At 51.2% G+C, this 27162-nt stretch overlaps 11 protein-coding genes across 11 annotated transcripts; 7 read left to right on the top strand and 4 right to left on the bottom strand.

Moving 5' to 3' along the window:
• Positions 1–272: 272 nt before the first annotated feature.
• Positions 273–1551, bottom strand: An16g07910 (uncharacterized protein; the record flags this gene model as incomplete). The annotated part of the gene is made up of 7 exons (XM_001398052.3): positions 273–389; positions 460–560; positions 635–663; positions 735–792; positions 848–942; positions 999–1024; positions 1120–1551. 7 exons carry the CDS (start codon positions 1549–1551, stop codon positions 273–275), a joined length of 858 nt encoding a protein of 285 aa, XP_001398089.3.
• A 1972-nt stretch (positions 1552–3523) lies between these two features.
• Positions 3524–4219, top strand: An16g07920 (uncharacterized protein; the record flags this gene model as incomplete). Its single annotated transcript, XM_001398053.3, has 3 exons — positions 3524–3629; positions 3692–3786; positions 3854–4219. 3 exons carry the CDS (start codon positions 3524–3526, stop codon positions 4217–4219), a joined length of 567 nt encoding a protein of 188 aa, XP_001398090.1.
• Positions 4220–5431: 1212 nt separating this feature from the next.
• An16g07930 (uncharacterized protein) lies at positions 5432–6622 on the top strand (the record flags this gene model as incomplete). Its single annotated transcript, XM_059745313.1, has 9 exons — positions 5432–5569; positions 5655–5801; positions 5859–5888; positions 5952–5992; positions 6065–6084; positions 6167–6263; positions 6320–6346; positions 6399–6434; positions 6490–6622. The coding sequence occupies 9 exons, from the start codon at positions 5432–5434 to the stop codon at positions 6620–6622; spliced, it is 669 nt and encodes a 222-aa protein (XP_059604909.1).
• Positions 6623–7434: 812 nt separating this feature from the next.
• Positions 7435–9085, top strand: An16g07940 (uncharacterized protein; the record flags this gene model as incomplete). The annotated part of the gene is made up of 4 exons (XM_001398055.3): positions 7435–7567; positions 7628–7672; positions 7735–8015; positions 8069–9085. 4 exons carry the CDS (start codon positions 7435–7437, stop codon positions 9083–9085), a joined length of 1476 nt encoding a protein of 491 aa, XP_001398092.1.
• A 936-nt stretch (positions 9086–10021) lies between these two features.
• On the bottom strand, positions 10022–10846 carry An16g07950 (hypothetical protein; the record flags this gene model as incomplete). Its single annotated transcript, XM_001398056.3, has 3 exons — positions 10022–10355; positions 10423–10664; positions 10715–10846. The coding sequence occupies 3 exons, from the start codon at positions 10844–10846 to the stop codon at positions 10022–10024; spliced, it is 708 nt and encodes a 235-aa protein (XP_001398093.1).
• Positions 10847–11740: 894 nt separating this feature from the next.
• An16g07960 (uncharacterized protein) lies at positions 11741–13509 on the bottom strand (the record flags this gene model as incomplete). Its single annotated transcript, XM_059745314.1, has 2 exons — positions 11741–13171; positions 13258–13509. The coding sequence occupies 2 exons, from the start codon at positions 13507–13509 to the stop codon at positions 11741–11743; spliced, it is 1683 nt and encodes a 560-aa protein (XP_059604910.1).
• A 746-nt stretch (positions 13510–14255) lies between these two features.
• An16g07970 (uncharacterized protein) lies at positions 14256–16685 on the top strand (the record flags this gene model as incomplete). The annotated part of the gene is made up of 4 exons (XM_059745315.1): positions 14256–14279; positions 14334–14438; positions 14544–15057; positions 15190–16685. The coding sequence occupies 4 exons, from the start codon at positions 14256–14258 to the stop codon at positions 16683–16685; spliced, it is 2139 nt and encodes a 712-aa protein (XP_059604911.1).
• Positions 16686–18134: 1449 nt separating this feature from the next.
• Positions 18135–19379, top strand: An16g07980 (uncharacterized protein; the record flags this gene model as incomplete). Its single annotated transcript, XM_001398059.3, has 1 exon — positions 18135–19379. One exon carries the CDS (start codon positions 18135–18137, stop codon positions 19377–19379), a length of 1245 nt encoding a protein of 414 aa, XP_001398096.1.
• Positions 19380–20449: 1070 nt separating this feature from the next.
• On the top strand, positions 20450–22547 carry An16g07990 (uncharacterized protein; the record flags this gene model as incomplete). Its single annotated transcript, XM_001398060.1, has 2 exons — positions 20450–21966; positions 22022–22547. 2 exons carry the CDS (start codon positions 20450–20452, stop codon positions 22545–22547), a joined length of 2043 nt encoding a protein of 680 aa, XP_001398097.1.
• A 1733-nt stretch (positions 22548–24280) lies between these two features.
• An16g08000 (uncharacterized protein) lies at positions 24281–25259 on the bottom strand (the record flags this gene model as incomplete). The annotated part of the gene is made up of 2 exons (XM_001398061.1): positions 24281–25092; positions 25184–25259. The coding sequence occupies 2 exons, from the start codon at positions 25257–25259 to the stop codon at positions 24281–24283; spliced, it is 888 nt and encodes a 295-aa protein (XP_001398098.1).
• A 522-nt stretch (positions 25260–25781) lies between these two features.
• On the top strand, positions 25782–26998 carry An16g08010 (uncharacterized protein; the record flags this gene model as incomplete). Its single annotated transcript, XM_001398062.3, has 4 exons — positions 25782–25896; positions 26008–26381; positions 26429–26848; positions 26900–26998. The coding sequence occupies 4 exons, from the start codon at positions 25782–25784 to the stop codon at positions 26996–26998; spliced, it is 1008 nt and encodes a 335-aa protein (XP_001398099.1).
• Positions 26999–27162: the final 164 nt, after the last annotated feature.

Below are 27162 nucleotides of genomic sequence, written 5' to 3' on the forward strand. Positions count from 1 at the left end.
CGTACATGCATATATGGCCCTTGAGGCTAAATTAAATCCTTGATTCCAAATTGAGTATACCGTGCATATGCATTTCGGATAGCGGGGGCAACTAAATGTAACAACAACGTCGCAATTCTCGCATGCCTGCAGTGCAAGGTGGCTGACGCGTTGAGAGGTCATGTCATGATTATTCTGAGTACAGAGCTAGAAGTCAATCAATCGGCCATACCCGTAATAGGGAAAACGGCGGTCACATATAGCATCTGATGAACGAATTGTGGAGAAAAATATTAGCAGTCTCTAAGCCTCTCAGAGCTTTGACCATATATTTGAGTGTAGGCGAGCAGGAAGAGCTCCTCAACTGCAGGTGAAGATGCATCTGCTACCTTCCACATGAATGTGGTAAACTTTGCGCATTGATATATAGCTCAAAGGCTGCATTAGTACTATCGCTTGTCTAGTCAATTTCGACCCTACATTTGCAGGGTTGGTTGTCACTACTTCACTGATCACTCCAATGCAATTATTATCCGAGGCAGGCGTAACATCGTCGAGTCCGTTATATAAGATAGGTGTAGCTAGATATAAAGTTCAGTGATGTGCTGAGATTAACACAGTCTCCCGAACAAGAAGTCCTTGACGACTGGTGAGCTGGAAAATTCAGGGTTCAAGAGGACACAGCTACGCCGATTGATGTTAGCTATGAGCCACTGACAAGATCCAAGACCGAGAATAACGTCGTTGCTGCTTACTTCAAGAAATATTCCAAACCAACCCTGCGGGATTCAAGAAATGAAGCGCGAAATTTGACTGGGTATCATCCGTCAGTCAGATTCATGACTCGTGTGGGCTGTCTCGGACGTACATATGACGCTTTTGGGAGGAAGAGGAGGCAGGGCATTCTTCGCATGTGGGAAGGATGCCACCAATCGTTGTCGCAAGTCGTCGAATTCCGAGTACCTAGGGACAAAAATCTTAGCAAAGACCAACCATTTAGGTGGAATTCCGAAGCTCACCTTAAACGGACGGTGATGGGACCACCCTACAAGTCATTAGCACACAGAACTCCTGGGAGCATGAAGCGATAGCTCTGCGAAGCAATGAAATGGAACACCCGATGAGAGAACGCTGACGTACATCTAGTGTTTGTATCCTGCAATTCCACACAACATAGGATCCGATACCAGTCTTGCCTTGGACGACGACATGATCATCGACAACAACACTTTTCGCCCATAACCCACGACTAGTCTCACAGTCCGGATCCTCTGTATGGTCCTCAAGTGTAATGCCTGGCGCCTGGTCAATAGAGAGGTGTGAAGCTCTGGATGCGTTTCTATGGTGGCTCCAATACGGCGGATCTTTGCCGGACACAGGACGGTCCCTGTTCGAGAGGTCCTGTGCCCGAGGAAGGACCGAACCATTGCTCACAGCGACCCCGTCCGAAAGGGTTGCAGCTATAGTACCATTGTTTATGATGTCCGGGGGAGGAGTCGAGGATTGGGTAGGTGAAGAAGGGCGAGGTTGGTGCGGAGGCACGGAGCCAATGTCCTCATTCGCTGGCTCCATCCATCTAGATATTCGGTGGACGGGACAAATGCGAGCCTGTCTGTCACTAATAATAGGTTTGGTAAACGGCGTGCAACCACAAAAGAGGAGATAGGTGGCGGGGGATGGCTAAATGTTTGGTCACTAACGGGAATTACTAGTGAAGCTTGCTGGCACAACAGGAGGTCTGTGTACTGCGTTTCAAAGCCACAGGGTGTCAGCCCGGGTTTCGGTCAGGTATGGCTCGGTATGATACCCGAGAGTGAGAGGGAGCGGAGACTCTGAAAGAAGGAGGGGGAAGGGATGTTGATAAGATAGAATGTCTCAGAAGGGGAGGGATTGCTGCTTGAAGCCCATGGATTGACGATCGATATCAAGCCATTCCATCAGCCACGCTCCGTGTTCCGAAAGGAGCCAACGGGGATCACGGGACCACATCGTCCAACGCCTTTCCAGAAGGAGCGAGTCATGTGCTGCTTATCTAGCACCCGCGAAGGTACCTAGTAAGTGGGTAGGTCTTTTGGTATGGGTGAAAGTTATGGTAGACACTAAAAGACATATATTTCATAGGTTGTTTTTCTGTTTTTTTTTTTTTTTTTGTGTTTGAAAAGGATCTCCATTCTGCACCAAAAATGAGAATAAAAAAAAAAAAGGTTAACGCAGGATGCTTTCTTTGTGCAGCAAAAGCAAGACTCAATTCCCTCAGGACTAGTAGACTAGTCAAACAGGGTAGTCCAATTCCGGCCGCATTATTTCCCGCTAGCCAATTTGGCGCAGACTAGTTCCATTCCTCCTAGTCCCAGTTGGGCCTAGTGACCAGGGTCCACGCTAGAAAAAGCCAAGAGTGGCCTTGCCCAATCAGGCATTCTCTAGTAATGGAGGATCGCCCAGTCGGGGTCCTTCAACTGAGACAAATGCGGGATCCTCCCCAAATCCTGCTCCAGCCGAGGTGCGGTTGCTTTCCCCGTCTTCCGTCGGCTGTCAGCCATTTGGAAAGATTCACCCTATCAACTGGTTCTCTGTCTGAGACATTCTCACACCATCAGAGGCTGGTCTGCTGCTTTCTGTTCCATGCAGAAGTCAGGCGCACTGGCAAATTCTCCCAGACCTGCAGTCAATGGCCGAGTGAAAACTAAACATAGCAGCAAAGCAAGCAGGGAGGAGAGGGGCCATGTTACCTGACAGGCTAATTCGATATTGCAACCCGCCAACGAGGGTTCAGACAGAAACTTAGTCTTATCTGCTATCGTACTGTATGGAACTTTGCTAGATGACTTTCCAATCGGCTAGTGGTAACCAACTCGACCGGCCTCTCTTCCGGCGTTTCTTGTCTTGCTCCCTCGCCTCTGTCTTCAACCTGTTTTGCCCCGTCGTTATCATTCTCCCGGTGGGTAAGAGTCATACGGTCAATGGGACTGGAGCCGCAGACTTTCTCAGGATTGCTCCAGTCATGGAAAGGCAATAAGAAAGATGGAGACTAGCCACTCACTTAGCTCTTGCCAACCCGGCGTGGCATTTGATGGCTGGTTCCAGAAGAGGCCGTCTGGAGCTTAGGGAACTCATAGCGCCGCCACCCCAAGCTGACCTCGCGTAACGGGCGAAAAGTAGTACGGTGTGCGTGAATACTTATACCGAGCTTTGAGCGCCAGCTTTTCACTATTTATCGCTTGCCCTCTTGGCTTCCTGTTTTCTTTTTTGTCTCGGTTCTCCCTCTGGCCGTCCTGAGATCTTGCTATTTCCTATTTGAGTTTTCTGTCATTGATATCACTAGCAGCTCAATCCATCATATTGGCCGACTACCTGTCCAAAACTCTACTACACTTCAAGCTGCCTTAGACTGAACACGTATGTGCGAGGCTATCATATCTCTCAGGTTCCTATTCATTAGTTACAGAGATCAACACTGACATCTTGCATCATCACCACAGTTCAAGGTCCTTCCATCTATCCCTCAAATTCCGCTGTCGTACCCACCGCTTTTACGCCACTCGATATGCTTCTCCTCCGTCCCCTGATTGCTATCGCCTCCGTGGCTGGCCTGGTCCTCTCGCAAAACACCTCCTCCATTGACCCAAATAGCGTCCCGATTGATACAAGAAGTATGTTTTCTCTGTAGGTAATACTATGGTGCCAACTGCCTCATCTGACTGTGTAACGATAGAGCAATGGTGTCAGTCTCAGACCTCGTCATGCCCATTACTCTGTTATCAGTTGCCAAACACATCGGGGTCACCCAAAGAAAACACATGCGACCCTGTAAGTGCGAGTAATAAACCTCTCTCACTTACTTCATCTTGACTGATGCCATGGACCCTGAATGCAGAAAACACTCCAATACCAATGCATCTGCAGCAATGGCCTGAGCCCCAACTCGTCTCAGTACTCACAGACCATCCCATACTTCATTTGCACTGAAGAGAATGACGAATGTGTCACCCAATGCAATGGTGACTCGAGCTGCCAGTCAGATTGCCGGTCTCAGCACCCCTGTGGTGCACAGAACCCCAAGCGTGTAAATGTCACGTCTACCGCTGCATCCACTACTGCCGCAGCCACAACTTCCCTTCCACCTTTCACTGGAGTCCCTGACAAGGGTGCAGCAGCCAGGCCATCGACTGATCTTGGTCAGGTATACGGCCTGGTTGTAGTTGTGGGAGCTTTCCTGGCCGGGTTTACGACGTTGCTTTGAGACAAGGCTGCAAGTCAGTATGAAGTTAATGTCATCTCTGCCAAGTCCTGGGTTGGAACCTTTGTAATGGGGCATGCCAGATTTATGTAATAATCACTTTTCGTTATGTGTTTTGTTGATCTCAGAATTATTTTCTATCTTTACTCCGAGCGCTCGCAGCTAATTGATGGAGCGTCTTGCTTCTTGTCTCGAAGTCGACACAATTTATGTAATGGGAATCCATGAAAGCATCCACTCCTTCCAGCTCTTAGAGATACTTTGATCCATGTGTGCTACATTTGGAGGCACCAGTGCGCAGTGTCTGATGTCCAAATGAAGATGCAAGCAACTTACCTAGCTGGGAGCGAAAAGCTGCAGGGAATGGTATCTACGGATAGCTATGTTGCGAGACGAGCGACTGACACTATTCCCGAGGGCGGAGATCACGAGTATACCTGGGGCATTCGTTGCTTTTGAATCATAATGCAACAGTATGGTGAAGCCAAAGTAACTCGATTTTGAGTGGTGATATCCTACACGATGCTCATTGCAATTTTTGCACCCCTTGAAGAAGAGTTCTCTCACCTTCTGCTTTTTAATGTAATACTATCCTTCCCGTGACATTCAGCTGAGGAGAAAGTGAATGTCTGGGACGAGTTTTACTCTACTTTTACTTGATTTTGTTTACCACAAAGTCTTAACTTCTGTGCATGTGTTTCTTTGAGGGGTCAACAACATCCTCACCCAGAGCACCTGCAACCTCTCTCCTTCATGTACTGGCAGCAGTTGTCCCCGCTTCTTGCCTCTCTTGCATTCACTCTTGCGTTCAGCAACTTCTTTGACGACTCACAACACTGGAGGGTTCCTGAGGGCGGCCAGGGCAGGTCAGCTCAGTGTTCCTGCCACTTTGGTCAACATGAAACCCATTCACTTCTTCCTCTGAAAAGCTCTTCCTTGTGCTGATTACTTTCTCACTCGGGGCCGACCTTATACTTCTCTCACACATCGAAAGGAGACGTTCCATTTCCTTCATCTCCGGCTACCAGTCCTGTCTTCTGTTACCTCTTGTGTATGAGAGCCATCCCTCATCTCTGGCAACTACTATACATTTACTTTTCTTCTTTTCTTGAGTTTAAGAGAACGAGCTTTGTTTCTCAAGGTGCTCTTTCTCTTGTTCTGTGTCCGACCACATTTTTCACGTCTCTCGTTGTGGTCTCGCTTTCTACAAACAATATGCCAGGCGATCGTGTAAGAGCAGTCCCCATTATTGACTACCGTGCTGGGAAGAGATTAGGAGATTATTCTAACAGCCAGTTTAGGGATCCCGCTTCTGTCGTTTCTGCTTTCGACAAGGACACGAAGATACCCAATGTCACTATCTCACCTTGTGCCGTGGCCTTTATGAACTAGTACGTTGAACTGGTTTGTCATAGTGCGACTACTAATCCTTGTGCAGTCTCTCATGGTCTCGAACCGACCTGGAAGCAGAATAGGTCTTACTGAAACTCGGGGGGCGCTCGACAGACTGGCCAACCGTCGGATAAGAAATAGACGCCGAAACATCAGACGCCGCGAACGTGCCCGAGCTCAGATGACGAATGTCGTAAGTACTCCGTGAGCTTATTGTCCACATTGCACCGTGCTGAGTACTTCCGCTCAGGCGAGGCGCGGAAACCATGCCTTGAATATTGTATGTACATGCAGCTATTTGGCGGTGGCTAGCCATGAACTTATGCTAAGACGTCCGATATAGAGTCGCCGTGGTCCTGTTCATGCCGCTGCAACATCTCAGAGGTAAGACGCATAATCGTTTCTTGGGATATGGCAACTGATGAAATAAGAGTTCAATCTACTACGGTTAGACAGCCTGTTGTTCCCGCAGCTGCGTAGGTGGCCCATGATCCTTATCCTTATGTCCTCACTAACAAAGCTGGTTAAGACCGACCTCTGGCAATGCAATTGCTCAAGACACTCCGGGGGAACAAGTGGCACTGCCTGTGCTTCACCCACTGAGAGTACCTGTCCACGAGCCAGAGCGTGTATCATCAGTCGCGACTGCGACCAGGTATGTTGTTTCGAAGCTACGCTACTCGAAGCATATTTATCTGACTGACTTATCAGTGACACGGACGTAACTATGGGATTCGAGTAAGTATAATACGAATTCTAGGTGTTGATCTCCGCAATAACACGCCAGTAGAGAACCCAACATCGGTGGCATGGCAGTAGATGCTAGGTAAGCCGCCATGTGGAGTATGGCCGAGAATTTTACTGATTGCAATCCTCTATAGTCAACCACAACCCGTCGATGATCTCATCAGTTTCGATACACTCGACACAGCTGAGGACGAAGTCGTGGTGATATCTAGCCATACTAGTGATATCGTCGAAAGCCACTGTGGAGAAATATTCACGATTGTGTAACTGGGCTGTAGTTACTATTAAGTACTACGTTGCTATGGTAAAGACACGTGTGCCTGTATCAGATCTATCAGATTTCGCTGACGCTCTGTGTTTGTCATGAATGCCGTGGAGTGTTTTTATTGCTTTGGGTCGAGACATGAGCTAATCTCGAACCTATTGGTCACGAAGAATTGCTTTGAACCATTGAAGGGGATATGTGAACCAAGTTGTATCTAGACCAGAAAAGCCTGAGAGGAGTTATCACATTGTGCATATTACTTAGGTACGACCAGTATTTATGTAGTCACTGGAGACAGTATGTATGCAGGAGCTACTGGCCTGATGGGGGCCTGAGGAATAGAGCAAGGACAGCTATAAGGCGGTCACCAAGGCGGTGAATACAGCCCAGGCAGCTACGTCGATAGATCGGGCCAAATGATGCGGCCGTCGGTGACCTTTGCGATAGATCATCTCACCCGCACATCCCACCCTGCCGGCTTGCATGCTGCTATTTTGATTTGCAAATTGCCCTCCATACTGCTTCGTGGCCGACCTTGCTGGGTCACCATCTACGAACTTGAAGGAAGCCGTTGTCTGACATCCGCGGACGCCTGCGCCTCGAAGACCCGCTTGTTCTCCACTTTTCCTCTACCTGTGCGGCGTTATCGCACTTGATTGACTGCATTTCAACATCAGGAGTCTCGTGGATACTCGACTACACTGCCGGAGACTACGGACAGGACAAGCCTCTCCTTTCGACTCGCTACTGGTCCCATCCATCGTTCTATAATACCTCGCGTGTCAGTAGCCGAAAGCCGCACGGAGCTGACGACATGGAGTACATGCAATCAGACCCTTTCTATGGGGCTGTTCCAGCCCAAAGTGCTGGGTCAGTCACTGGCGCCGGGGGTGTGGATTTGGAGTCATTGAACGGAAATGTAGCAGGTCCTATGGTGAAAGTAGATGGTATGCTGCCTCTATCGGATTAATTCAAAGGAATGGCAATGAATAACCCTCATCTTCCAGATCCGCCCAAGTTTGAACTCGAGTCATATATTGCGAACTACACCGGTATGGTTATGCCTTTGATCACAGGCGCTTCGTGCTGTGGCTAACCCGCTCCTTACTTCTAGGCCGGACCAGATTTAATCGACTGTTCCTCATAGGCACATGCTCCACTTATCTCTCTGTCGAAGCATTGAAGGCTGCAGTTGCAGAAGCCAAAGGCGGCAGGGATGTTTCGAGATACGAAAACGCTGTTCGGGCACTTGCCGAAGTTGCACCTAGTGACCCAGAGGCAACTCTTGATAAAAATTGGGTGGATCATATGAAGAAGTCTGTCAAGGCGGAAACAGATCGGCTAGAGCACGAGCTTAGAGGTTATAAGAACAACTTGATCAAAGAGAGCATAAGGGTACGTTACAACGTATTTGGCAGGGCGACAAACTCTTTCTAATTGCTTTATAGATGGGCAACGAAGACCTCGGGCAACATTACAATCAGATAGGCGACCTCGTGTCGGCTTCCAAAGCATATTCTCGTATGAGGGACTATTGCACTACACCAACCCACATTGCGTCGATGCTGTTCAAAATTATTAATGTTGCAATTGAGCGCGGCGACTGGCTTAGTGTGCAGTCGAATGTGCACCGGCTACGCAACCTGCAATCGAAGCCAGAGGAGCAAGCCAAAAACCAGCCCAAGATGTCTGCTGCGCTGGGTCTCTCCCAGCTACACTCCGGCGCATACGTGGATGCTGCCAACAGCTTCTTGGCCACCGAGCCGAGCTTAGGGGACTCTTACAACGAAGTGCTCACCTCGAATGATGTTGCAGTATACGGTGGGCTTTGCGCCCTGGCATCAATGGACCGGAATGAGCTACAACGTCGCGTGCTCGACAACAGCTCGTTCCGCAACTTCCTTGAGCTGGAGCCGCACATCCGCCGGGCGATCTCATTCTTCTGCAACTCTAAATTCCGAGCCTGTCTCGAAATCCTAGAAGCCTACAAGGTCGACTACCTTCTCGACGTCCATCTACAGCGCCACGTCAAGACACTATTCACCCGCATCCGCACCAAGTCTATCCAACAATATCTCGTTCCATTCAGCCGCGTGACCCTCGAATCCATGACGAAAATGTTCGCTCCGGGAGTCATAGGCGGCCAAGCCGACCCCACGGACTCCAGCTCGCCCTTTGTGCAGGAACTCATCGAACTAATTCAGGATGGTACTCTAGACGCGCGCATCGACTTGGAAAAGAAGGTGCTGGTCTCTAACCAGGTCAACCTGCGTACTGACGTCCAGCAGTCCATCCTGGACAGCCTGGATAACTACATCCGCGAAGCACATATTCGCGTTCTGCGGACCAACATTATCCAGGCTGGACTGGAGGTCCGCGCAGATGAGCGACGACCGAAAGACGACCGGGGAAAGGGTGGGGAGGCATTTGGCAATTTCCTTCCTCGTGGTCCGGGGGTCATGTAATGCTAGCCAGCCAGTCGGCCAGTAAATGAGATACGACAAAGATTATCAAAGTACCATTAGCCACGAAATTCCTCGTCTTGTACGACAACCTCGAATGGTTCACGTAAGGATGTACATCAACGTTATTTATTTCTTACCTTGTCAATAAGAGGAAACCTAGCAGGTGAGATAGATCACTCGTAGCAATCAGTTTCTTGGAGAAGAAGCCTTTCTTCTTGTCCTCCAATTAGAGGTTGTAGTCTAATAAGAAGATTGATTACCTCCTATTCGTTGGGCCCCTGGATCTTTCTAGGGCCGGAGGATTCCGAGAACACACCAAATAAATCATGATTAATAGTATTAGAAAGCCTTCATCCCGTCGGTTCTGTGAGCAATTAGGTCTAGTTTCTATTCACGCTCTATTTCTGCACGTCTGTAGATGGGGTGTATGGTCCTGTCTATCGTCTCGTCGTTGTGGTTTGCTGTATATTAGTAGTACTAGTACTAGGGAGAAGTCTAGAACATGCTTATGTTAACTTAGACCTAATACCCCCCTATTATCTAAGTATTCAAGCTACAGAGCGCAGTTATACCTACTTACTAAACATCTTGTCTCAGCTTGTATGATAATGGTTGACATAATAATATTGAGTGATTAGAATCATAATAAACACATCAATAAGGGGAATAGTAATAAATAGATAGACATAAAGAATAAATAAAAAAAGAGAAAAAGGAAAAATCATTCTTCACTTGTGATACATGAATCAAACCACGCCTCATTTTCCATCCAGCTTGCGCGCGCAGATCTAGATGCAGAAGTTTATATGCTGATATAGTGTATGTGTGTATATCCTTCCTGATATACTATAATACTCGCTTTGCTTCCAAATCACGAACACCACTCACATCAACTTCCTCAACTCAATTCATATATATGTATGTGAGTGAGCTAGCTTAAGCCATAGCCAAAGCAACCATCATGGCAGCACCACCGGCAACCCACTGGCTAGCACCAGTAGCGAACGCACCACTGTCACTGGTGGTAGTAGCAGCGCCAGTAGAGGAGGCAGAAGAGCCAGAAGCATCGCCCGTAGCAGAGGCGGTGGAGCCACTACCGGTGGCAGAGCCAGTGGCAGAGGCGGAGACAGTGGAGGTGATGGTGATGGGGACCTTGTTGAGCTGAGTGGTGGTAACACCGCTGGAGGAGGAAGTCTGAGTGTCAATGTTGAAGGTGAAAGCGCAGGAGGCGACAGTGGTGCCGGTGAAGGCGCAGGCGGCCTCTTCGGAGCTGTTGTTTTAAGCGTAAGTATACATATGGTTTACGGGTTTGGGGTCAGGCATGTGGGTTAGCTTACAAGGCGGTACCGGAGGTAGTAAAGGCCCAGGTGCTGCTGCCGACAGTCAGGGTCTCGCCGCTGTCGGGGACATTGCAGCTATCGTTGAAGTTATCATCGTCATCGTCCGAGCTGGAGGCGGTGGTAGCACGCTTGACGACGGCGGCGCTGGTGGTTGCGGCGGTGGCAGCGGGAGCGCTGGTCACGGAGCCGCTGGCCGTGGCGGGGCAGTTGATGACCAGAGTGGTGAGGTCGCCGCCAGTCTAGATAGGAGTTAGATCTGGGGAAGTATAGTACGGAGAAGAGGACGTACGGTTCCAATCAGCTTGGCGTTGTAGTTCTCACCGCTGGCGGAGGAGGGCCAGAGGACCGAGACAACATCGTCAGCGACGACGGTGGAGGCAGTGGCCAGGAGGGCCAGAGAGGTGGTCAATTGAAGACGCATGGTGTGTGATTATATGGTTTAATTAGGGAGGAGTGTATATAGAGCTGTATAGATGAGAAATGGGAGGAGAGAGAGTAAGACTTGGGAGAAAGAGGAGTAAAAGGAGGATGGAAGAATTGATTTGGATTGAGACTGTCTTGGAACATGCTCGCTGGGCATGACGAGGTAAATAAAGGCCCGCCAGAATGGGGTCCAGGGCAATGGGGGCGAAATCCATATTTTTTTCTGTCCCCTGGCGTGTTGGAAGGCAGACGGGCAAATGGCGGCGAGGCTGAGAGGGATGGAGATGGACAGGGTCTGGCATCAAGCGCTGTTGGGGGCGCAGTCAAAACACCGCAGTGCAATTGCCCAATTGGCCATGGTCAGGAAGCAGACCCTCTCGCACTAATTGACGCTGAGAGGCTAACAACTCAGCCTAGAGAAAGAAGAACCTGTAAGCGCTGACGGACGGAAGTTCTTGGATGTGGTGGTGGTGGTGGTGGTGGTTGTCTGGTGGAACTGCTGATGGAGCCGGGGAAATTAGATGGATCGAGGATCTCCCTCAAGGTCATGGCAAGTGTTTCTTCCGCACCCACCATCATCATAAGGTGATTCGATTCTACATGAGTCTTCCTTTTTGTTCAATCTCAACCTCCTGATCTCTCACTGAAACGGAGGCACGGCAGCCAAACTGGGGCCGGACGTGGGGGCCGAAATTCCTCGTTTCAAAGCGCCGCAGCAAACAAATACTCATTAGAGATGTTTAGTCGAACCGAGCGACGGTAGACTACATGCGCCAGCTGCGGCTTATTATTGTTCACGCTAAGCAAACCCATACTAAACATTCTAGCAGCCAGGCTAATGAATAGAATCCCTGTCTTCCACACAAAGAAACACACAACCATGGAGACGCTACTACACACCGAACCCAGCTGGTCCAGCGGATCTTGAGTGCCCAATGAATCCACTCACCAGGCCTGCCAGCAGCAATGCCCCATTGAACCCAGCCATGATGTAGAACGGTGCTCCCGACGACAGCACATCGAACAAGAGCCCACCCAGCTTGGTCAAGAGCAGGATACCCGCTCCACCGTACAGGGAATACACCCCAGCAATTGATCCCTTCAAGTGCGAAAGGTGCCGCTCTTTCCGGCCGGGACGATGGGTCATGAGAGGTCGGTCTTCTCCGTGCTCCTCTTCCTCGTCGTCGACTGGGTTGTTCTCATTGTTGTTCTCATTTTCATCCTCATCCTCACCCTCATCCTCGCTGGGTTCACTCGGGGTACTCCATAACTGGTCGTCCATCCTACCTACCTCGCTCAAACTGAGAATGCCGCTGCTCAGTACTGATAAACTGCAGACAATCGCTCCAATCTGGCTGATACCAACCAGGCCCNTCACTACAAATACACCGGGGCTGCCATACTCCCCATTGAATTCCGGACTCGGTAGCAAGGCAAAGGTGGTATAGCCCACAAAGCCTGCAAAGCAAGCTGCCAAAAGCGGCACGTGACGGCGCCGCGATCGCTCCGACAGATAGCCGAAGGCTGGCGCTGCAAGCAGCGCGACTAGCTGAGAGACCCCTGTTAAAATCGAAGCGAGCACGTAGGCTTTATGGCATGATTTCTTTAAGTCGCCAGGGTTCTCAGCCTCGCCATCTTGGCTCCCGCACAGCCCCGACATGCGATAATAGTGGTTAACAGCGAGCGGGATGAACAGCGAGATCCCCACGGACGACGCACGCGCCACGAAACCGCCCAAGTAACCCAGAAATATATCTGAATTCCGGAACCCCAAGGCGAACGCAATGCCCAGCTGCTCGAGATAAGGCAACTGGAATTTGCGAGCATACGAACACGCCTCGCCGCTATCCGGCGTCCCGCGCCGGCGTGCGGACCATAACACGCTCCATGATTTGCCCTCTTCTCCGGGGAGGTTCCTCAGCCCAAAGAAACAGAGGATACTGATAACTAGAGATACCGCAGCCACGAGATAGTAGCTGCGCTGGATAGCTTCTGCTGGTGAGAGACCCCATTGCTGGAACCGAGCTGGAAGGGGGAGGAAGACAACGAGAGCAACGAGCGCACCACATCCGGCACACATGCCTACAAATCCAGCCAGTCGGGAGGATGAGCTCGTACTCGTCCGAGAGTCTGATGTAGATTTATGCTGTGACGACGAGTGTGAGCCGGCTACGGCTGGAAGAACCGCCGTGACCATCGTTGATACTGCGGCGCCTCCAAGACTGAACAACAGTCTTCCCAGGAGTAACTGGGGGTAGACATTTTTTGCCTGGACGAAGAGTACCAAGGCAAGAGCCACGATAGCATAGCCGGTAGTGCAGACCTGTGTAAAAGATACAATGTATGAGAAAATTTACAAGTGAACTGGCCTTTGGGGCGGGAAAGTAGCAACAACGGATGAGCGCTTACATGACGGACGCCGATGCGATCCGACAGCACTCCCCACAAGGGGCAGGCAACCAGGGCCAGCAGTTCGTCGGCAAAGCCCAAGGTTCCGACCGCATCACCTTCTCCATTACGGAGTCCAATTAATTCCGTGACGACAAATGAGATGGACGAGTTGATGAAGACCAGGAATGCGATCGAGAATGGACACACGCCAAGCAGGTAGGTCCATGTTTGCACGCGGCTGGCCGTGAATAGTGTCCGTGGAGAAACCATGGTGAGATAGACAGGGGAGAGAGAACTTTAGCTCATTCCGGCTTGAATGGAAGTCCAAACTAATGGAGCGGTTCTGTCGAGCTGTTCGGCTTTTATTCAGATCCTGCCCAGTATTTATTTATACTGTCTGATTGATATGATCTGGGCTTTTCATCCATCGAAGCTGATGATCGGTGACCGATGACGGAGCTGCCTTCACACCGGATGCCGGCCAGCTCTCTGTCACCTGATCAAGTGGAGAGGAAGACGAGTAACACGTCAATAATAAGCTTCGAGAAGCTTTCAGACTTCTCTACACAAAGTCCGTATCTGGTCTCGGGACTTGCATTATCCTAACAGATCCCATCAATTCCCTTTCCCAATTGTAGATAAGTCGATCATCAATTCATCCAGCATGGAGAAGAACGAAGACCAAACGCCGAAAGAAGCAATAGACAGTCAGCTGCCAAGGCGGTGACTCCAGGATTGGTAACATTACGCCGTTCCAGGTACCGGGCGATACCGAGTAGTAGATTAGCTGTCCAGAACATCTCCATTCATTCATCCATCCATCCATCCATTCTTCCCTCCATCCAGACTCTTTTCTCCACGCGATCTTCCTCATCTTCTTTCCCTCTCAGTGATTTCTGTTTCCCCCCTTCTTTCTAAACGTCCTATCAATGTTCTTTTAGAGAGTTCACCAGCATAGCTGCTACACCCTTGTTCATGACAGCGGGCATTGCGCCCACCCTCCTCTCCCCGTCGCCATGAGATTGGCCGTGTATGCTGGGGTATGTCGCTCAGAGATTGCTCCGTTGTAGATCCAGTCTGACTTGTCTCCATAGGCCTCAGCCGCCCTGGCCACTGGCGTCTTCCTAAAAGCGCTGCATCAGAGAGCTAACTTCTATGCTGCATGCGTATACCTCTCGCAGAGCAGTGCAAATCTCATGGTAAGCTTTCCCCGCCCCCGGTTCCAACAAGACCCCCCTCGGCGCGCACCCAACGTTGGAAGTGCCCCGATTCTTCTGTATCACCGCTAACGTGGTTTTGCTTAGATTTTGATGAACATTAGCCTGTTAGCGGTCGGGTTCTTTTTATTCTGGCTTCAGCGTCTCCTCTACGGACCCCTTCGACCCATCGAAACGGAACAGCTCTACGAGAAAGCATGGTTCGCCGTAACAGAGACATGCTTGGCAATGACGATTTTCAGAGGAGAGTTAGGCGGTTGGTTTCTAGTCATGTTCGTGTCATTGCTGGTTGGAAAGGTCTGGGGCTGGATCGGCGAGGGTCGGGTCGAGTTTCTTGAGCAACAACCCCCAGCGAATCCGCGATTGTTCCACATCCGACTTGCAGCCTCGCTGCTCCTTTCAGTTCTCTTCAACTCGCTCATGCTGAGATACTGCGTCCTTACCGTTCTCGAACAGGCACGGCCCGATATGATGGTCATGTTCGGCTTCGAATTCGCCGTTCTTACCATCCTCTCCAGCTCGACTGCCGCCCGCTACGTCATTTCATTGGTCGAGATCTACATTACCCATGTCCAGATGAAGGCTAAAATCGAGGAGCGCCGTCGCGAAATTAGAGATGCCAGGGAGGAGTCGCTGCGCCAGTACGCCGAGGCGGGGGAGACTGGGGATGCTCCTAACCTGCCGGATGAAAATGATATTGACGAGATGGAATTGGATGTGCCTGGGTGGGAAGAAAAGGGCCGCTGGATCTTCTACCTCGACCTGCTTACCGACTTCCTCAAGCTCACCGTATATCTCACCTTTTTCGCCATCCTATTTACATTCTACGGTCTTCCATTACATATTCTGCGCGACGTCGTCGTTACTATTCGGTCTTTCGGACGGCGCATCATGGATTTCGTGCGCTACCGCAACGCTACTCGCGACATGAACGAACGCTATCCCGATGCCACCGCCGAGGAAGTTGCCCGTGAGGAGGTTTGTATCATTTGTCGCGAAGAAATGACCCATTGGCACCAGCCGGCGGGCGCGCAACAGCGCAACCGGGTCTCTGAGCGGTTGCGCCCAAAGAAACTGCCTTGTGGTCACATTCTACACTTCGCCTGTCTTCGGAGCTGGCTTGAGAGACAACAGAACTGCCCCACCTGTCGACGGCCAGTTATTGCGCCACCTCGGGCCCGGGGGGCTGGCGACGGTGGTAACCAGAACAATGCTGGTGCACAAAACATGGCAGCTGGCAACCAAGCTAGAGATGGACAAGCAGACGGACTACCCAGAGCGCGTGTTTACCAATTCGGGCCTTTCAGAGTCGGTTTCGGCGCGGGCAGGGGTGACCTCTTCCACAATCTTCACCAGCAGATCCATCAAGGCAATGCGCCCGTGCCACAGGCCAACAACGTCAATGCCCCGAATGCCAGGCAGATTGGCTTCGGGTTCGGATTCGGACGGCCTCTTCCAGTGCCAGCCCCGCACGCTGCCCCCAACCCTGCCTCGAACGTGGCCAACATGCAAACCCAATTGCAGCAGATGGAGCAACAGATTGTCCAGGAAATCGAAACGCTGCGTGTCACTGCCGACCAGCTTCATCTGGTGCGGTTACTGCAGACGGAACTCCAGCGGCTTCGCAATCTCCAGGCTAATCCCACTACCCCACAAAATATCGCGTTCCAGAACTCTCCGGCCGTTTCGTCCTCGACTTCTTCTGTTACTATGCGCCGTCAGTTCATCTCGGACCCACAGATGCCCGCCATGAATGCCGGAGATAGCCGACTTCCCGAGGGTCTGAGCCTCCCTGCAGGATGGTCTCTCATCCCCCTTCACTCCCCGGAGCAGGGTACCAGTCAACCAACAGAACCACGTGCCACCTCTACTGTTCCTGAAACTGAAACAACTCAAACGTCTGACCCTACATCAGACTCTCAGGTCCCTCCCCCGACAGCAACTGTTCCAGCTGCCAGTCAAGACAGTGAGCCTGCGGCTGCCACCGAGCCCTCCACGTCCCAGGATTTGCCTAACTGGCAATCGGGAGCAACATCGACTGCTACTGGATCGGGCGTGGAATCACTCTCCCAACAGTGGACTGATTTAGCGCCCGAGACCCAGATGGACGGCGAGAGCACTACCGCCGACGGCATTGACGGCGCGAGTCACGCCGAGGAATCGGACTCGGGCTCGAAGGGGAAAGCACGGGTAGCAACGGTGGAAGATGTAGTTGATGATGAAACGTGATGATGGGTTTTCTTGACTCTTTCTCCTCTCTGCGATCTTTTCCCATTTTTCTCTTTCCCTTTCCATACCTGGTGTTTCTATCTTGGTTCGATGTATTATCATCTCATTTGGTGTTGTCCCCATCTTATTGGGAAGTTGTCCATTTTACCGGCGTTCTTGAAGCGGCTCCCACTCATACCCTATTGCCTGTATGTTGAATTCCATGGAACTGTGGCTCATGCGTGGTCATTTTCATCTACTACACCAGTCCCGGTTCATTCCACCTTTTGCTGCCCTCTCAGCCCTTGTCCAGCGAAATAGGAGGGTCTCTAATAACCAGGTGTATCTCTGTACATATTAGAAACATGATCGTGACAATTCTTTGGTGTGAATTCCAACTCATTATAGACCTACTAGGACTACGGAGTAAGGTAGACAGTAATGCATGGAGGATTGTACCCACCTTGGGCTGGGAATGCCAAGTGGTTACTCCATAGTTACTATAGTTAGTAGGTGCAACATTACATAGCGTCTGTCAGAACTCTAGCTAAGATTGTACTCCTTACTATCCATATTCCATCTACTTTTCCTTTGAGTTAACACTCAGGCTATAAGCACCGTGCATCGGATCGATCACAAGAATGTCTCGGGGAGGCAAAATCTGATCCAGGGGCAGCGACAGCCAGCCTCCAATCATAATGGCGGGCCAACATCCAACCTGCGCCCGTGGGGAACAAGCGTGAATTTCTCCGGGATGCAAAAAAGCAGGAGTTCCAGCCAGACCCGGTGGCCGGTAACGCTACTGGGGACAGAAAAGGCTGGTTTCCGGTGCTGGATCACATCTGGGTCTCTCGATCTGGTATCTATACTTGACTATCGACCGTTCTGCACGCTGGGAACCAGGAATTGGACTCATTCGACAGGGCCCAAGATCGTCGTCATCAGCGCTGACGCCAGCTCCGCCGCCGCCCGCGTCTCCCACCCGCTCCTGCGCCATCTTTTTGCGTATGCCTCCTTCTAGCTGGCTTGTCCGACCAATCTGTTCTCCTCGTCCAGTCCCTAGTCGCATCAATTCGCCCTACGAACGGCCCTCGTTCCTCCCTGCCCCTCTCTCTTTGGCTCGTGGAACCTTCGACTGGCTGTGGCCGCGCATCTCGCCCTTCGGTTCTTGGAGTTTCGCGGGGATTTTGACAACTGTTCCCGACTGTGCAATATCTCCAATTCCTATCCTTCCATGGCTTCTTTCTGTCTTCTGTAGTGTTTGGATTCACGGTAGGTGATTTCTCCTTGCTTTTGTGCTAGGCATAGATGCTGCTAGACCTTGCGAGCGACTCCTTATGCCTGGCTTCATATCTCGAACAAAACCTCCATCGCATTCGCGCCGTCGCTGATTGAGCTCTTTCGTCCAATCGCAGTTCATCTATCGTTATTTTGTCTCCTTTTTCATACCAACATATCCCGCTATCTTCCATGATTTCCTCGCGCCGGGCTGTGCCCCTTTTTGGCTTTGCCTTCATCCTTTTCATTCTCCTCGCCATCCGAAGCCTCTCGTCACAATGGGAACAAGCGACGCAGGTCGTCGGTTTGGGTGAACTGGCCGCGACTCCGTCCCCATCGCCGTCAGTCCGCTTCAATGTTACCAGGGTGCACGAAGAGCCTGCGATTCGGACGCCGTATGCACCCAAGCCACACTTCATCCCAGGCATCCCCAAGCCCTCTGGGTTAACATACACGAAGACGCTCGTGGTGCCCAAGACATCCGATGAAGATACCAGCTGGATGGAGGTTGAACTTCCGGAGTGGCAAACGGCGATTTATGAGGTTGATGACCCATCAGCACCTCTGCATCCTCCGAAGAATAAGGGTCACGAGGTGATGGTCTACCTGAGTTACATCATCGAACATTATGACAAACTTCCCGACGTCGTCGCTTTCATGCATTCGCATCAGTTCGCTTGGCATAATGATGACCTCTTTGCCGGGGATGCAGCTGATCTTCTGCGCCGTTTGAATCCCGCCTGGGTAGTCCGCCAGGGCTACGTGAATCTGCGATGCACGTGGAGTCCCGGTTGTCCTGCCTGGCTGCACCCTGGCACGCTGGTGGAGGATCAAACGAAGCAAGAGGAGGTTATGCTAGCCAGAGCCTGGGGAGAAATCTTCCCCGATGACCCGATCCCGGAAGTCCTGGCACAACCCTGCTGCGCTCAATTCGCCGTGTCGCGTGACCGTATCCATGCCATTCCCAGAGCCCGCTTCGTATATTTCCGTGACTGGATGCTTCGGACGGAGCTCAGTGACTACATTTCCGGTCGAATTTGGGAGTACTTGTGGCATGTCGTTTTCACTGGAGAGAATGTTTACTGCATCAAGGAACACATCTGTTACTGTGATGGCTTTGGCATCTGCTTCGGTGGCGAAGAGGAGTACGACGCATTCCGAGGCCACCATGCGAAGAAGTCTGAACTCGAGGAGCAGTTCAAGGGATGGAACGTTCGGGCCGACATGATCGAGCTGACCCGCATGAGTGGGACGCTGGGCGAAGAAAGCCACCTGAGTTTCCCGCAGCCAGGCGAGGACCTGACGCTCGCAGATCAAATCGACCTGGAGGAGCTGCTGATCAATGAATTGGTGGTAAATGCTACGGAACGTGGCAAGGACCCTGAAGCACGCGCCCGGGAAGTTGGAAGACCTTGGAAGGAGGGTGATGGATTCTAAGTGTTCTCTCCATTGAGACGCCTAGGATTTATTGACGATGTTTGTCCTTTTTAATTTTCTTTGTTCAAACCCCAACACCTCATAACCTCTCGGTTCTTGGCCGCGAGGGACTATATACCACCATCTTTACCTTCTTGTGTTCATATTTGCCTTTCTGGGGTTCAGGTGGCATGCTGTGATGCCTGGTATAGATACGAATTTTCTCTTCCATTGTGTTTGATATGTTTTCTTGGCCTGCGGTACTTGGGTGATGTGCTGGGATTATGCCAGATCTTGTGATATCCATTGCAGCTAGGACAGTTTGGCAGGCTCCAAATTGAATAATGAAAAGCTTTTATATAACTATCATAGACACTGCATATGATATCGTAGCCATCCTAAAGAGTACTTAGAAGACTAACTGCCTTTACTTGTCAGCGTGGACAGTCCTATTGATGCCTGGCTACCCAGGCATGAATCATGTGATCCGGATCCACCGCGGCTAACTGGGTTGGGCAATGTGCAACAGCGTCTTCCCTGCAGAGTTTGCACTGTCTGCTCCTCCTTCAAACCAGCCAAACAGCGTCATCGGGTTTAACAGTTCTATCTATACAAACTATATCGCCATCCTCGCCTTTTCGCGCGAGACTTTGTTGACTCCTATTGACAGCTGTGGGTTTGCTATTCACTCACGCGCCTCGTTCGCCGCAGGCGACCGTGTTTTCCTCCCTGCCCGGGAGCCCCGGGTGTCCTTCCTAGAAGCTGCGTTGTTTGGCAGACTGTCAACAAGCACCGTCGACGCTCACCCGCACGCGACGGACGCTCCAAAGCGCGGTCCACGAACTACGAGCTGACGACTCGCTGTTTCGGAGTGTTTACCTTGCCTTCAGGTCCTGTCAAACAGGTTTTGGCGCTTGGTTGCCACATAGGATCAACTAATCGAGCTTGTAGCCTTTCGGAGTTTGTGACGGCTTCGCCGCGCGGCACTTCTGTGATATAGCTCTATTGTCTGCGTGGCTCTCTTAATCTCGCTTTGCTTACGTACCTTGGAGTGACTCCTCGCTTCACGCGTTCACGCGATCCGAACTGAAATGGCATCGACTTCTAATTCAAACCATCAACACCCTCCGTCCACTTCGGCTGCCGAGTTCTCGACCAACCCGACCACCTCCGCCAATGTCGACCCTAACACCCACCTCGCAAACAGCGGATATGCGCCCAGTGAGAATCAGCTAGCTGGCTTAGTGGAGGCAGCCACAGCTGCTGCCGGTCAAGAGGTCTCTGACTGGGCTGCTGCTGCCGCTGTCGCTGCGGCGGCGGGGGCTGCGGGCCTCCAGCATCACCTCGAGTATGGTCCGGATACCCACATCGATGAGGATAGTTTTGCAGATGCAAGTTTTGGTGCTGGAATGGGGACGCAGCGGCAGATGCGCGGACCTGGGTCTACCTCTATGAGTGAACATGGCCAGCCCTCCGGTGGGTTGACCAGGGTGCCAACGAAGAAACGGAAGAGGAATGAGGATGCGCTGGATCCGGCCTTGACTGCGGGAGCTGCCGTCGGCCTCGCTGGCACGCATCATCCTCACCACCAACAGCAGCAGCAGCAACATCACCAGCATGCGCATCACTATGGTGGGGAGGGGCTCGGCGTCGCGCCGTCGCAGTCTCTCTCCGAAGCTCGCGCTGTGGGTCTGCATTCCGCCGCAGCCTTGTTCCGCCAACCGTCGAGTAACAAGAAGTACACCCGTCCGCCGATGTCGAAGTTATTTGCGTCGCTGGAACTTTCGCCGGAAAACTTCTTGCATCTGCAGGCGGCGGCTAAGGCATATATGCTCGATGATCGCCATCCGGAACGGCGCGATTGTGTCGGTCAGCGTGGAAAGGGTGATACCGAGATGGTTAAGTTGCGGTTGTGGAACTGCGTGCGTCACTTTCTTGAGGTCGAAGGCCATGGTGAGCGCTTCTTCGGAGAGAACGTGGTCAACGAGGGCATGGGGCCTAGGACATACATCTGGCCCCGGGACCAGCAGAAGATCATCTCTTTGGTTATTCCTTTGCTGCGCCGAATGGTCACAAACGAGCGCCAGCGGCAGTATGCAGTGGAGACTAGAAAAGGTGGCGGCACAGAAGAGCGACGGAGACGCAAGACAGAGGACAGTCTGCAAAACCTGAACGCGACCACCCCGACAGATGATCAACTCCACATGCATTCACACCACCATCTTCCGGACGATTATACTTCCGCACAGACCGGGCTGGGGGCACCACAACCGCAGCTCGGCACCGGGTCTCAGTTGGATCTGGGTCTGACTGATCTCCTGCTGGATGGTTACTCGGCTGACTGGGATTCGTTCTCGAAGTCGTATGACCTGTACAATCATAATTATGAACTTGACAACCTGTGGTACATCTCGGGTCTCCAACAGCCGGATTGGCGTGGACTGGTCGCTGCCATTGATAGCCACTTCCAGGTCATTCACAACGGCGGCTACGACTGTCCGTCACCATGTGAGGATCAGAATTTGCATCGCATTTTGAATGCAGATGCCACGTCGGACCTGCGTTGGCGTGTTGGCGGGAATTCAGACCGTCCTGCCAGAAATGAATTGTATGTTCCCAACATAACAGTCAACAATTTGTGTATATCACTAACAACCCGATAGTGCCAGCAGCATCACCCGTGACATCTCCCGAATCATCCGAGACAGCCTAGCGACACAGCACAGTGTCCATCAATCCCCCCACAGCCAGGCACCAGTGCCCCAGCCTCAGCCCTTCCCTCCTCCCAATTTCCCGCCTCTCCCCAGCGCTGTCTCCGGAAACACCGGCTCTTCTCCGTCTCCTCCAACCAACGTTTCACTCCGAATCAACATCCTACAGGACGGAAAACGCACGCATCCCCGTTTCGACATTCCCGGAAACCAATGCACCGATCTTGAAACCCTCAAGCAACTCATCTCCCGCAAATTTGCCGGCCAACTGCCAGGTCTCCCATCCGAAGTAAACATGGACTGGGTCTCTCAACTTCCCTGGAAATTCAAGGTCTGGCTACCAGATGGACTGGCCCCGGTGCAAAATGACAACGAATGGGCAATGGCCCTAGTCTCAGCTAGTAATGTAGACTGGATGGATGGTGATCTCCGAGTTCTGGTTGAATTGGACGGGACAGCATCGGCGCCGTCGTCTTGATTTCACTCTCGCCTTAAATGCATTGAATAATTTTCTGCGATACATCTTGTGTGTGATGGGTTGTCGATTCTGGCTTGCTTTGCTTTGGTCGAGTTGGGTTTGCGTGGAGTTTCGGAGACAAGGCTTTGTTTTCCCTTGTCCTTGTTCTTCTTGCTTTTGAGTTCGTTGTCATACCCTGGTGCTGGTGGTTTTGTATTGATGATATGCATTGCATGTGATGATGAGATATGATTCTTTTCCAGTTAGTTCAGAACCTGTTGAGATTTGGATGGTGAGGATGGGGATGGACGCTTGTCTGAGTGTATATGATTTCCTAGGTTGAGTTAGGTACTGGACTGGACTAAGTGTTGGGGGGATGATGAGGGGGTTTATTAAATAATTCAATAAATATTCAATGTGCAACATATTCCTTTATTATCTTCTTTTGCCCGCTTATTAGATATTTGTGCAGTAGTTGATTTTCTGTGTAAGTAGGGATAATCAACAGGGTATATGATTGCCTACTCTGAACCCTAGTATACACATCGAACTTATAAGAACAGTTATGTGGTTGGTAGTACTTGGGTTGTTTAATCTATACTGCCAGTATTGCCTAAAAGAAAGAAATATAGTTAGTAGTAGTTGTTAGTCGCTGCTTAAGAAATAGTCATTACCTGATATATATATCTAGTAGCACCTAAAGTTCTACCTCATGATGCATTTTATTCTTGTAGATGGAATAGAATACAATTCAGTAGCATTAGTAGTAATCCTTTTACCTCAACAAATAGTGGTATCTGAATACCCCCTCAGCCAAAGTTGTTCGATATCAGACTTCACAAGTCGTACTCAGTAGTCTTCTTATGGTGGTAAATAAACGGTAGTGATAGTACCAGGTGATCACAAGTATCTTCAAGTTGTTCTTGCTAGATAGATTAATTGATTGAAATGGAGGTGGGTGGTAAAAGTAGTAGTAGTAGTAGTAGTATATACTACTAGCTACTACAAAAACAAAACTTACTTTAATATTCGCGCTATACTCTCCCATGCTTAGGGGTTTTATTGGCGATAACTTAAGTTGTATTTATTATCAGTAGTTCGGGGAGTAAGATAGCAGATTGTAGTTTTCAGGTAGTAGAGCGGCGGAATGAATCCCGCTGTGTCAGTGGTTTAGTTGTTGTAAGTATATATATGATAACAGGTGAAGATTCATGTAGTGCTACGGGTATATGAACATTGATTCTCGAATCGAAGTCCGATGCAGTCTAGTATATATGGAAAGCACAATGAGTGCCTAATCTAAAAGAATGACGCTATGTATATTCACGGACGCGGTAATTTGTCATTTGATTAGCGTTGATTCGTTACATGGGCGACTTTAATATGCCTAAAGTCTAATGGTAAGGCTAGCTGCGGCTAATCACACCGGTATTGAATCTTCGAGCACACAAGTGCACTCCATGGATTCAAGCGCTGTGGTGATGCCAGATGTCAGGAGTCTGTTCCTGTCAAAAGTCCATGTGACTTCGATGATATCCGAGGTCCTGGACTCTTGCAGCTAGCTCTCTTGGGATTCATTTCGTCATTTGTCTACTGTCAGTCGCACCAGCAAGCTGACAGCCTGACCGGCACAAGGCTCCTAGAGTCAGCCTGCAGACGATAGGCGAGGAATGTGGATCCGCGAGCAATCCGAGCAACCGACAAGCGCGCCCTTGCTCCGCTGTAGCACATAAGGTTCCCTCAGCTGAACTCGCTCAAGCTCCGGCAGACTCCAACCGAGCCTTCTTGGCCCGGCGCTTCATTTCGCGCTTGGAAAGCGGTTTCTCCGCCTCTTCGCCTGTTGGCTCCGACCCCACTGATGCTTTCCTCTTCAAGTTGTCACCCGTGGCCTCCTGGGACTTTTTCTGCGCCGGTCCGTCCGCTTTCGTCTTAGCTTCTCCCCCTTCCACAATATCGATGATTCCTCGCCAACTGGTCCGCTTCAGCTTGGCCAAGGCGGTCACCTTCCGGGCTTCCTCGCAGATTGCCTCTTTGCCACGCTCCTGCGAAAGACCCCAAACGCACGCCAGGTTGATCACATCCCATGGTGCCCGAACAGCCAGGGCTCGCTGCGCCTCGCTCGATATGATGATCCCCCGGCCGCGCGTGGCTCGTATTAACGATATCGCATTCCCGATTAGGTTGCGGCGAGCATCAATTCCGCTCCCTGTGATCCCTGGTCCATAGCAGATCTCAAACCGAACCCCACGTGATATAGCAGCGGACACCATCTTGAATTTGAAGTGAAAGGGCAGGCGTATGGAGAAATCCAGGGAAATGATATCACACTCGAGATTGGTGCATGCGTTCAAAAGCGCCTTTTCATTGGTAGGCCTTATTGCGACGAGATCATAAACCTGAGTCAGGCTGGCAAGTCGCTGGTTCTGCGCGGGGTCGGAGAGGGTCAGGTTCAGGCGAGTTAGGAGCGTCAGGCCCTTGGGAACATTCTTTGGTGCAGGCGGGGGAGTAGGGTTTGAAGGAAGTTTTCCACTAATGGACTGGGATAGAGCAACGGTGGTGTAACCAACTGGTTGTCAGGTCAGCGCTTCATGTGGCCGTGAAGGGGGAGGGACCGCTCGGTGATCGGGTCTTGTGCCGAGGGGAGAAACATGACGCACGTTCTGCAAGAAAACTTAAGGTATTGGAAATCTCGGGATCGTCCGAGGCATAGGGCAGGTTGAGATCATAGAACATGATTCTGGGTGTTTTTGCGACGAGCTTAAAAAGCCCGAATGCGCCCGAAAGTATGTTGGAGATAGCCAGCAGAAGCAAAGGAAGCGATCGCGTGCAAAAGAACTGTCCGAGAACGGCAATCGAGAAATCGCCCGGGAATGCAGGATATTCCGGGCCGGCAGGTGATCTAGCCTTCAACGAACGGATCCCGTGACCGCAAAGGCGGAGCGAAACGCTCTTACTAGCCTAAGCCATTCTGATCTCCATCCCCAAAGACAGTCAGTCTAGTTATACTCGCCTTCACCTCTTCCCTCCCTCCTCCCTCCCCAATCGCTGGCTTCGGACGATAGCACGGCTGCCTTCTTGACACAGGCCCCCACCATTCTTGGCCTCGCAGCTGCTGTTGTCTGTCCCCTCCATCGCAATCCTTCCCTCGCGACGACGCCTTTTCGCTCGCCGCCCTTCCCTACCCCGCCGCTTTTTATCATCGATATACGTTTCATTGTGGGCTGACCCCGATTCTGCCTGCCAGCCGCCATCAACATGGCGCGCGTCTATGCCGATGTCAACGAACATATGCCCCGGTCCTACTGGGACTATGACAGTGTGAACATCTCCTGGGGTGTTCTGGAGAATTACGAGGTGGTCCGCAAGATCGGTAAGGCCAATACGACCGGCCGTCATCTACCCGCAAACATTCAAAACGTCGTCCCGGCCGCACGGCGAATGAATCGTCTACGTTCTGTGTGCTAACCACCATTTGGAACAGGCCGCGGAAAGTACTCCGAAGTGTTCGAGGGTATCAACGTTGTCAACTACCAGAAATGCGTTATCAAGGTACTCAAGCCGGTCAAGAAGAAGAAGATTAAGCGCGAGATCAAGATCCTTCAGAATCTGGCGGGTGGCCCCAACGTGGTCGCCTTGCTGGACGTGGTTCGCGACAGCCAGAGCAAGACGCCAAGCTTGGTGTTCGAATATGTCAACAACACGGATTTCCGGACTCTCTACCCGCGGTTTTCCGACTATGATGTCCGTTTCTACGTTTTCGAGCTTCTGAAGGCCCTGGATTTCTGCCACAGCAAGGGCATCATGCATCGGGATGTGAAGCCTCACAATGTCATGATTGATCATGAGAAGCGCAAGGTAGGTCTCCGCTCCAAAGTTATGCTGGCCTCTGCTGATGGAGATAGCTCCGCCTTATCGACTGGGGTCTTGCCGAATTCTACCACAAGGGCACGGAATACAACGTCCGCGTCGCCTCTCGTTACTTCAAGGGTCCCGAGCTTCTTGTTGATTTCCAAGAATACGACTACTCTCTGGATATGTGGTCCCTGGGAGCTATGTTTGCTTCCATGATCTTCCGCAAAGAGCCCTTCTTCCACGGTAACAGCAACTCCGACCAGTTGGTCAAGATCGCCAAGGTGCTCGGTACCGAGGAGCTGTTCGAGTACCTGGACAAGTATGAGATCGAGCTCGACCCTCAATATGATGAGATTCTCTCCCGCTTTCCCCGGAAGCCTTGGCTCTCGTTTGTAAATGCCGAGAACCAGCGCTTCGTTAGCGATGAAGCGATTGACTTTTTGGACAAACTTCTCCGTTATGACCATGCTGTATGAGACATCCCTCTGTTTGTGGAGAGCCCACCTGCTGACGTATTCCAGGAACGCCTTACTGCCCAGGAGGCCATGGCTCATCCGTACTTCGCCCCCGTGCGGGCGGCCGAGGCCCAGGCTGCCCGGAACAACACCACCACCGCTTAGAGATGAACGGTGTGCTGGTAGGACTATTATCATACCCCTACATCTGGATCCTCGCTGTAGCGAGCCATTTTTCTTTCCAGTGTCGTTCTCCGATGTGATAACGAGATTTGATTCGGATGTTGAGTTAGTCTGTGTCTGGAATGGGATGCTGGATCTAATACTAT

Source organism: Aspergillus niger (genome assembly GCF_000002855.4).
Source record: "Aspergillus niger supercontig An16".
In the NCBI taxonomy this organism is placed as follows: domain Eukaryota; kingdom Fungi; phylum Ascomycota; class Eurotiomycetes; order Eurotiales; family Aspergillaceae; genus Aspergillus; species Aspergillus niger.